This window comes from Castanea sativa, chromosome 5 (genome assembly GCF_040712315.1).
Source record: "Castanea sativa cultivar Marrone di Chiusa Pesio chromosome 5, ASM4071231v1".
NCBI classification, from domain to species: domain Eukaryota; kingdom Viridiplantae; phylum Streptophyta; class Magnoliopsida; order Fagales; family Fagaceae; genus Castanea; species Castanea sativa.
In genome coordinates, this window is record NC_134017.1 from 29,022,548 (window position 1) to 29,033,892 (window position 11,345).

Consider the following 11,345-nt stretch of genomic DNA (forward strand, 5'->3'; position numbering starts at 1 on the left):
ACAACCTAAGACTTCAGATTTTTGAATCCAAAATCTCACTAGTCCTTGGACCAATCTCTTGGGATTATTATTAAATTTTTTGTACAATAATTGTTAAAGATAGGTGACAGAACACGTGGATTATATTAAAATTAGAGGTACCACAGCACCACATGCGTATCGCTCTTCAAAGGGAATTATACTTAGGCTGTGTTTGTTTCGAGTGTAAAAAGAATTCAAAAAATATTTTCCACCACCAGAGATGTTTGGTTTGGCCAAAAAACTAAGTCAAACGGAAAATCACTTCCGTTTACTGTAAAATATGAAGGCCTGAAGTGTAAAATAGATTACACTTCTATTTTACCTTCAAATCATTTCCAGGAAAAAAAAAATAAAAAATAAAAAATAAAAGAAAATACCAAGAGAGAGAGAGAGAGTGAGCCGCCCACCGTCAGAGAGAGAGAGGTTGGTCACCTGAACTTGAGATCGACTCCACCGCCGTTTGGGCCATGCCTCTCACCGCCAATCAAGCGAAGCTCAACTCCACCACTGATCTGCCATGTTTCTCTCTTCCTCCCTCTGCCACCCATGTCACCGATCTACCCTTTTTCTCTCTACCCACGTCGAGCAAACCACCGCAAGACGAGCGACCCATCGTGACCCAATCACCTCTGCCGCGCGATCTTGCCTCCGCCATCTCTAGATCGAACTCAGTCGCCTCTCTCTCTTCCTTCTTCTCTCAATTTGACCGGATTTGATGAATTTTTTTTGTCTGGTTTTATTTCTTTTGTGTTTATCTATTGAGAAATGATATTATATATTTGTTTGGAAGTTGAGAAAATGTGAGAATCAAGTAGAAAATGTGTTTTCTATAGTATTTTCAAGAACACAACCAAACACTAAAAAATATTTTTCAAAGTATTTTTTAAAATGCTACCAAACACCTAAAAATATTTTCTTTTCCAAAAAATATTTTAACCTGAAAATATTTTACACTTGAAAAACATTTTACATAGAACCAAACACAACCTTAGTTGCATGAAACACATGCCAAATACTTTAAGTTACCGTTTGAAAAGCCTTTGAAGCAAATTTGGCCAGCTTGAATGAGCCTTCCCTAGTAGACAAGAAATACAAATTTAAGTTATTGAAATGGTAACTTCATCTTAACTAAAAAAATATATATAAGATTGAGAAAGGTAAAATCAATATATCATAATAGCTAGGGTCTTTTTCTGAATCCAAAAGTATCTACAAGTAGTCAAGTACAGATGCATGAATCTTTGAGAGGATTTTCTTAGTGGTCAGGTCCAGATGGTGGAGGGGACTTTGTGGATTGTGGATTCCAGTGTCTTTGGTCTCCTCAGCTCGGTTATAGGACTCATGGAGAATGGAGAGGGAGCAAGAGATAGGTGAGAAGAGAGTGGTCCAGGAGTTGTATATCAAGTCTGCTTGGAAGAGTATGTATTAGTTTTGTGAAGCATTGTAATGGATTTGGTATGAGAGAATAGGCTTCTTCACAGCCCTCATCCTCCTCCTTTCATATCTAGTGGTGGGGATGGATGGTTGGTGGTGATGAAAAATAGTGGTAGATTCATGTAAAAGTGATTCTCCACCACTCAGCAAATTGTAACAAAAGTTGTGTCCGTAAAAAAAAAAATTCAGTATGCTCAAGCTTGAACTACTAGTACTCCTTGGGTGTTCTCAGCAAGAAAGTCCCAAAAATGAATATAGTTTCTCCACCAAAGATGAGGTGATTTTTCCCGCAGGATCTATCAATTGGAGGAGCACAACCTGATTCAAACCCCAAATACAAGAGATGAGTAGCAAGGTATTATTCAGATAATTAGATATCACTTCAACCTTTTTTTTTTGATAAATCACTTCAACCTTAGACTTATAAGTTCATGCCACAATTTGAAAAAGATCAAAACTCCAATTTCTTAAGCACCCTAAAAATAAGAACATAAACAATGAAAATAGTACTTCTCGAAGATTTATGGACGAGCTTTCATGTAAGAAAAGGCACATGCCTGACATTTACTTGCTCAAAGATATGCAATATACATAAATTAAACAGACCCCTAAATGCCTAATTCTTCTTTAAACAACATAATTTCCACATAATGTCTTCAAGGGAATGACCATTCTGGCTTCCCTACGCAAGTGGAAGAAATATCTTGTACACATTAAGGCATGCTATATATGGCTGATGCATAATAGAATTATTGATTCACATTACAGAGTTGCAGTAATAGATCCTCAGCAAAACAAGAATGAGTTCACATATCAGAAATTCCATTAGGAACAGGAGGAAAAAAAATGGTCTTGTTTAGGACCACATCACTGAACCAGTTCTTGTGCAAGCTGAACTAAAAATTATTGATATTCCAATATAGTAGCTTAAATTGTTATTTAAGAGGGAAAAAATTATCTGAGACCTTCAGGATAGTATCTTAATCGACAGTTTATAAAATAAATAAATAATGAGAAATGTTAGCGAATGTCTTAAGAACATTGGTTTAGAAACTATTTTTAGAAACATTTTATGAGAAAATGATAAAACAATTAATTTTTTTGACAACTTTTTATATTTCCCATGAAAGTGGTATTAAAAACTTTATTAATATAATTTATTAACATTTGTCATAAGGACACCCGTTAACATAACCCAAAAAAAATTAATAGTTGGGGCTGGGGGGTATTTGAACCCTAGACATCTCAATTGGAAACACCAGGGAGTAGTAATTGAGTTACAAGGCTTTTAGTTACAAAAACAAATGGTCAAATTCAGTCCATGTCAAGAAAATATCAAGCCATACAGCCCATACCTAATCAATTTAATTTTCTAATTGAGACTGTTTCAACTAAGAAATCCACTCAGTTATGCAGTTAGATCTTTTCCCTTAAAGTCTACCTAGGCTGGCCTTGATGACTTGAGTACATGCAAGAGAATCACCCAATACCAAACCACACCTAAAAGATCAAGCTTTTGGTAAAATATCCAGCATAATTCACTAGAATTTTTATTATTTATACATAGATCGGGCTTAAATAAAACATCTGGAGTATTTCACAAGATAATTATTATTTCAAACAATGGTTTAAACAAGTGGGGTCAATTTCCCCTTTTTCTGAGAAGAGCTTAAAATAGATCATGGAGATTATGAAAAAATCCATGATAAAAGACACAGGTGCCAGGCACTATTGTCTATACCTTGCTTCTTCTCCTTTTTTCCTTTTTTAATTCTTTTCAGTCTTACCTTGCTTCTACAACATAGTAAGAAGTGTTCAATGTCATGACTCAAAAAGGAGGTATAATGAACCCCCATGTACTATTCCAATTCCGAATATTATTGGGAGACAACAGGATCAATCATATATTATATAACATTAATTAAAAGGGGGGGGTGGGGGACTTGCAGTAACATAAGGAATAGATATAAGATAATGTTCTAAAACTGATGTTGTTAGATACAAAAGATCTATAATTCAACTCAAGGCCAATCAAGCATTATCCCAACATGGCCAATATCTCCTGGCATGAACGGAGATAAAAGTTTTTTGATAATAATACCCCCAAATTTGCAACTTTTGATGGAAGTACGTATAAAAAATTTATTTTAGTTAGCCCACAGAAAAAATCTCTTAATAAGTGGTCATGTTAAACCTACATCATCACATCTTTAACATGGAGAATCCTGACCAGCCAGCATCCTAGGAAAGATGAGAGCTTTCTCTTTCTGTTTTGAAAAATAAGGTATTTTATTCAAAAGAAGGAGAGCTCAAAATGGTAAGCTTCCTAAAGAATATAACAAAAAGAGGGATGAGCTTTCTCAAAATTACCTAACATATTTATTGGTCATGCTCGTTTGAGTTCTTGCCTAATCTTTGCAGCATTTCACCTTCATTACAAAAAAATCAATCACTAGAAATCAGACCGAAATATCATCACCAATAATCTCCACAAGAGCATGCTCCTTCCTTAAAATGGTGAAATCGATGAGCATCTCTAACGATGATTTCCCTTTCTGTGACCTTAGAGATAAACTTGGTAGCCGTATGACAATCCCCACAAACTCTAAGATTCTTCTTTATTCTAATGATACTATCAGGTCTTGTATTTAATAGCCCAAAAACAATTGCCAGCTTCTCACTATGCACATTTAACATCTTCTCCTTCATCTCTTCCTCCACATCATGCAATACAAAGTTCAGATCAGGCACGTACCCAACTTCTCGAATTCTATTTATCATCTTCTCCAACTCTGTATAGATCAAATTAGTTTGGGGGTTTGACTGATCCCCAGCCACAAAAGTATAGACCTTGTTTTCAATCTCTATAATTGTATGGCCAGCAATTTTCCTCACCCCTCTTCGTTTCATTAGAGCTCTAACCCTATCAGAATCATTTCTTTTGCCTGATGATGAGTAAATATTGGACAAGAGAACATACCGACCAGGGTTATTTGCATCTAACTCAAATAAATATTTTGCAGCAACTTCAGCTAGTTCTACATTTCCATGAATTCTACATGCCCCAAGCAAGGCTCCCCAAACACCAGCATCTGGCCTAGTAGGCATTCTCTCAATAAAATCACGGGCTTCATTTAGTCGACCAGCTCGACCCAAGAGGTCAACCATACATGCATAATGTTCAGGTCTTGGTGTAACCTGAAAATCTCTACTCATGGAATTGAAGCATTCCCATCCTTCAACAATCAATCCACCACGACTGCAGGCAGACAAGACCGATAAAAATGCAACATGGTCTGGCTTTATTGAGGCCTTCATCTGATCAAATAGGTAGAGCGCTTCTCTACCATTGCCATGTATTCCATATCCTGATATTAATGTACTCCATGAGACTATATTTCTTTCCTGCATCTTATCAAAATATTTTCTAGCATATACCAAACTTCCACATTTTACATAGAGATCAATTAGAGAAGTTTCAAGAGCTATTTGGTTTTTGTAAAATCTACGAGTAATGATCCCATGAACGCAGCGTGCATGCTGGAAAGATGCCAAATTTGAACAAGCACAAACCACACTCAAAAGGGTCACCGAATCAAGTAAAATTCTTTGTAATATCATCTGTTTAAAGAGCTTTAAGGCTTCAAGAGGTAAATCAGCTTGAGCATAAGCTTCAATCATGGATGCCCAAGACACCAAATCCTTCTCAAGGATTCCATCAAAGAATCTTCGAGCAATGTCAATTCTCCCACATCGTGCATACATTACCATTGCTGCATTTTGGACAGATCGATCAAAATCAAGTCCATTATCTATCACAACTCTACATATATCATCAGCCTCATTTCCTCTATTTACACATGCCATAACATTTAATATAACAGCCCTGTTTGGTCTGATTCCTTCGCCCAACATCTGCGAGAACAGCGACACTCCTTCTTCATAATGCCCATTTTGTGCATATGCACCAATCATTGAACTCCAAGAGACTATATTTTTTTGGGGCATTTTGTCAAAAACTAGCCGAGAAGTATCAAGACACTCACACTTACCATACATGGAAATGAGTGAATTACCAACATAAGCATCTGATACATAGCCAAATTCCATCACGTTGCCATGAACTATAACCCCAAATTTGACATCCTTAACACATCCACAAGCCTTGAGAACAAAAGGAAAAGTAAAATTGTCAGGTTGAATTCCCAGTTCTCGCATTTGCCTGTATAGAAGCATGGAACGGTAATATAGGCCATTGTCAACAAAGCCTTGGATCATTACATTCCAAAGGAAGACATCATTGGATTGGAAGGTTGAGAAAAGGGTGTAGGCATGAGACATGGATCCTAGAGAGGCATATTGGGCAATGAGGTTGGTTGAAAAATAGAGGTTTAGTTGAAGATGTGATTTGAGCATGGAAGTGTGGACAGATTGCAAAGATCGAAAGGTCCTGCATTGCTTGATCAATGAGACACACGTGTCCGGCTCAATTGGTTGGAGAAGGAACTTGGTTTGTGCTTCTGCATGGTAGAAGACAAAACGTAACTGACAGCGTGGAGGATTCAATGCAGCTAGCTTCTGCATAAAAATAAGGTCCTTAGGATCAATGATTTATATGTTCCTGTTATTTCTCCATCATTATTAAGACTATCATATTCATTTATGTTTTATTTTCTTTACTTCAAAATTATCTTTAAGATAACAAAATAATAATAGGGTTTTAGAAGGAAGATGAAGCTTGCCAACAATATAACAAGCATTGCTTTTCTTTCAGTGATCATGTTCAAGATTCAAATGGTGTATTAGGGACCTTCAATTAAGCACCATATGTTTACATTTTTTTTTCTAGAATTACTATCAATTTTTTTTTTTTTTTGATAAGTAATAAAGAAATTTATTGAAAAAAGATAGTCACCCAAGTACACAGGAAGTATACAAGGGAGAACAAATCAAAGACGAACATTACAAAAATCAAGAAAATCCAAAATAGAAAGAAAAGGAAGGCTTCTCCACACGGAGAACCAATCTAGTAAGGTTCGGAAAAAAAGAGACTTAAGAACAGGCATGGAACTCTCGATGTCTTCAAAACATCTACTATTTCTCTCCTTCCAAATACACCATAACAAGCAATGAGGAACGGCCTTCCAAATATCTCCATTACTATCAATTTTTTCTGAATTCATTACTTTATCTACTTTAATTAATTACTCAACTCCTGTATGACTTATTTGTCCTTTCACTACCCCAAGAGAAGGAATTGAAAGAACTGTGTTAAGGGATGCACTTATCGAAAACCCAGAGTATTTTAATCTAATCAAACCAAAACATTTATGCTATGATAAGAATAGATTGGTGAGAGATGTGGGAATTATATGCCTTAGTAAATTTACAACTGCTCACGAATAGGCTTCATATACAACATTAGACTTATTGGCATAAGAAAGATATAAGAAAAATATATAAAAGAGCAATTTTACTTTTAGTGTGCTCAAGAACCTCCCATACCTTTACACAAATTCGCATATAGAGTTCTGGAAACAGTGGTCTATGCACAAAATCAGCAATGTTACCGCCAAAACATCCCCTAAAAACAGAGGAAGAAAATCATTTAAGACAATATATATGTAGCCACTCACTCCCAAATTTGGGAAAGCAGTTGATCAATTATCTCACAATTCACTTTTAATTGGTGAGTAAGCTAATTCTATTGTCATAAAAACATGACTTTAAGCCCCATACAATTTTTTTTTTTTTTTTTTTTGGAGAAGGAAACCCTATGCACTTTAGTAAATACAACAGAACTAGCACCAAACCTCATAAACTATATAAATCACACCCAAACATGAAATGAAAGACAAACAAATTCTTTTTTTATTGCAATCCTTCTTATTAGAATTCTTTTTATTTTTGAAATCCTTATTACACTATCATTTCATTGGTTGAATTATTCTTCTAGCTTCTTCTTTTTCTTCAACTTCATAAGTCATTGGAATCCAGTTCTTTTCTCTCCTCATCTTCAATTTTTTCAAAGGTCATGCCCTGTGCACAACACTCCTGCTTATGCCAAGTCTAGAAGAGGTGATTGATATGTAGCCTTACCCTCAACTTTTAGAAAGGCTAATTCCCAAACTCGAGCCAGTACTTATATCTTGGTCCAAATTAATAGCACTATAGCTAACTCATGATCAAGAATTATCACTCAACTTAAATTTTCAGTGAAAAAACTAATTGGTTTCAATAGATCAAATTGTTTAAAATAAAAAACTCCATGCATTCCAATGCATCATTGAGCTTAGGTGTTGGGGAAATAACACCTTGGGAAGCCTCAAACACATACGAACACCACCTTTGAGTTTGGGCCCAACTATGCTACATTAATCATTCACTCTTGTTATTCTTATTCAATGTGAGACTTCACTCACACATGTATTCTCAACATTAGGTTATAATGAACATCTCAAGAACTTCTTGCACCATATCACCCTACAAATCAGCATGAAACCATGTTTTACTTCCCACTTTCATGCAAGCTAAAGATAATACCCCCCTCGACAAGACAGAATACTCCATACAAGTACACAATTGAAAAAAGAGAACGCATTAATTTCATTAACTAAATAAATAAAAATTAACAGAAACATTGAAATAATTAAAAATTCCGGTAATGAATACAAACAAAATTCAAATTTTAATAATTCACTTATCTATTCTCTTTTTCCCCTCTTTTTGTTTTTATAAAAGAAATGCAATCCCAAACAGCTAGGGAACGTAACCCAAATCGTGGGCAACACATGTAAATAACTTAAACAAACACAAACAACTAGAAGAAAATTCAAAGGCTGAACTTTTCGTTTCTTTTTCTTATAGTTTCCCATCAACCCAAAAAAAAAAAAAAAAAACCAAAAGTTTAAAGACTAAACAAAACAAACCGTTATCCAACAAGAAATATACGAATACCTGCCCGTGTCTGTGAAGGTGGCCGTGTCCATGTCGGCAATCTTTAAACTTTCTTCAGCAACAAAGAATTTATGTTTGGTTGGGGGGGAAGAGTACAAAAGTGCTGTTTGCATTGAATTTAATTAAATAGGTTTATATGCGGTATTGGTGGAACAGGAGGATTGATTTACAAAACATTTGCATACAAATCTTGGAGGAGGAAGAGGATGTGGAGAAGAGAGGAAAGTGTGGATTTCTCAACAAAACGGCGCTTTTTCAAACTGCTACTCCGTTGGCTTCTTCTTCGCCACCTGCTCGCTCACTATTCCACCTGGGATTAGCCCAGTCCCCTGTCATGCTCCCAAAGCCAAACCCAAAAAAAACAGTTCCAACAGACTCTCTAAAAGGAAAATTTTTCCAAATTTTTTTTGGAGTTGCTACAGTAGCTCTCTTGAGAGCATCTCCAACAGCCTCTCTAAATTTTTGTACTATTTGGAGAGTGAACAGTGACATTTACCTTTTACCTACCTACTTTTTGAAATACAATTTCCAACAAGCTCTCTATCCTTTCTCTATCTCATTTAAATATTATTTTTTCATTCTTTCTTTAATCTTTCTTTATTCTTTTTTAATCTTTTTTTATTCATTCCCAACAACTATATTTTTCAAACAAATTCCTAACAACTATATTTTTAAATTTCCCAACGGTAACATTCTCAAATTTTCCAACAATTATATTTTCTCAATAGCCTTTTTTTTAAATGTAATATTTTTCAAATGGTAATATTTTTCATTAGTCATACTTTTCAAAAAGACTTGATAAATTTCAGGATTGACATAGATATGATAAATATCAAATTACATCGAATTTTACCTGTAGAAAACTAACATAAATGAAGAGAAATTTCAAATTACAATAAAGACTAAAGACCTAAAAATTATTGCAAACATAAAACTTAAAATTAGATGATCCTACGAATCACTATATCGTTGCCACAAGTGCTCAACGAGATCCGATTGGAGTTCAAAATGAATTTCTCTATCTCTAATTTTTTCATGGGCTACAACGAATGCCGTAAATTGACTAAATTCTTTAGTAGGCTCATGGGACACTGTTGTAGGGATGCTTTCAGGCAGTTGTTCATAATCAAAGTCTTGGTGTATTAGACGTGTGCTAAACCAACCTCCACCAATTAGCAACTAGGAGCTTAGTATACTTAAAATAAAAATTGAGCCCAAATATTTTGTTTCATGCGCAAGAAGGCCAATTACCTCACCATCAAACAAGAAAGAATCAAAATTCAAGCTGGTGGTGCTGCAAAAAAAGCCAAAATCATCATGCAGGCAGTAAGAAATAACAGAATCCTTATATTAAATAAAGAACTGGAGGAATGTTTTTATTCCAACCCCAGGTAATTGGGATAAAGCTTTGTTGAGCATGTGTAATAGGACCCTGTAGTAATATTTTGGAATACAGGAGAAGAAGAATTTGTGAAGTCAACCCCCAAGATGAACAATAAACAAAGAACAGAAACATTCAAACAATCATAAACATAGTGATAATTTACAACCTACTCCAATAGCTGTAAGCAATTCTATATTTAAGAAGCAAAAGTGAAAAGGGCCTCATTTGCTTGTTAATTGTTCTTTAAAATGATAAGGATTATCCTTTGCGATCATCACAAGGTGAATGCACAAAAAAAAACACAAAAAACACAAAAAAAAAAAACTGAAATTATTGTTTAGTGCATCCCATCTAGTAGGGCACAGATATTGCAAGTGCACTAGTAGAAAAAACTCAAGGTACATAATGGAAAGATGGAAGAAACCGGTCAAATTTATATTGGTTGCAGATATCAATGACACAAGCCAGACCATTTGAAATAACATTTTGGTATATAGCAAAAGCAACAAAGGAAATTGAATGGTAAAGTCAACTAAAAATATTGCTTCTGTTAATACCATTAGTATCAGATTTTAGTTTCCAATAACCCAAGAGAAAGCATGAAAATCATCTAACCAGCCTTTCCAGAGTATCTAAATTTAATGGGAAAGGCTTGCTGCAATGACATTCTCACTTAACAAAAGATTTCATTGATGGATACTTCAACATAGGCATAAAAAAATTTAGCAGGAACTACAAAAATGACTAAAATTATATATACATACATATATATATATATATATAACCCAAGTACAAAATCATGAACTGTTATCTTTGGGGATTAGGAGACGTTAACTTTTTTGCAACCAATTACTAAACATAAAGATTAGCAAAAATATTTTTGCAAAAACCAGTAATGATGCAACAACCCAAAAAAATCATACAAACCCCAACCCTTAAAGAACTGCAATATGCAATATCTAAACTCAGACAGTAGCTATAGCAAATGATGCAAAACCACTAAATCATCAACTTGTAGAATAAACCAACAAATTCAAACATGATGCAAAACCAATTAAATCAAATTTTGGGTACCGATTTCCGTGATTGAGCCAATGTCATCAGTTCTCCGTTCTTCCTCAGGTGGTTGAGCCAAACTCCAACTGAACTGAAAAGCCTTGGTTTGGGGGGTTGAAAGTCTGGCGGTGGGGAGGCGGACGAGTCGCTGCTGCTTGGTGAACGCCAATCTCCGCCGGCTTTGTCCTTCCGGCGACACTCGATTTCCACCGGCCTTCTCCGCCCCTCTCTCTCTGCTGCGTTCTTTCTCCCCCTCTCTCTTCTGTTTTCTCTGGTGTGATAAATGTGTAACTGTGAAGTAAATAGATAAAGTGTCTCAATTTTTTTTTTTTTTTTTTTTTTTGAGAAATGTAGAGCAGTTTGAGATAAGGTTTTTGAAGTTTAAGACGAGTTTTTTGTAATTTTTTGAAATATGTATGGGTGAAAATGTGTGTAAAAATGTGTGTAGTGTTGTTTAAAATGTAAAAATATGAGTTTTAGTTGGGTGAGCAAA

General features: G+C 35.0%; 1 protein-coding gene across 4 annotated transcripts; it reads right to left on the reverse strand.

Annotated features, from left to right (window-relative positions):
• Positions 1 to 1,145: 1,145 nt before the first annotated feature.
• LOC142636218 (pentatricopeptide repeat-containing protein At3g26782, mitochondrial-like) lies at positions 1,146 to 11,125 on the reverse strand. 4 transcript variants are annotated; one of them, XM_075810353.1, is made up of 6 exons: positions 10,871 to 11,109; positions 9,664 to 9,706; positions 8,413 to 8,722; positions 6,961 to 7,039; positions 3,826 to 6,033; positions 1,146 to 1,773 (listed from the first exon to the last, which is right to left on the reverse strand). In XM_075810353.1, the coding sequence occupies exons 3-5, from the start codon at positions 8,523 to 8,525 to the stop codon at positions 3,931 to 3,933; spliced, it is 2,295 nt and encodes a 764-aa protein (XP_075666468.1). In that variant the 5' UTR covers positions 8,526 to 8,722; positions 9,664 to 9,706; positions 10,871 to 11,109; the 3' UTR covers positions 1,146 to 1,773; positions 3,826 to 3,930. The 4 variants fall into 4 exon arrangements, 3 of the variants coding, with proteins under 3 accessions (XP_075666468.1, XP_075666469.1, XP_075666470.1); XM_075810354.1 differs by lacking the exon at positions 9,664 to 9,706; XR_012844280.1 differs by lacking the exon at positions 3,826 to 6,033 and having other exon boundaries at positions 8,413 to 9,706.
• Positions 11,126 to 11,345: the final 220 nt, after the last annotated feature.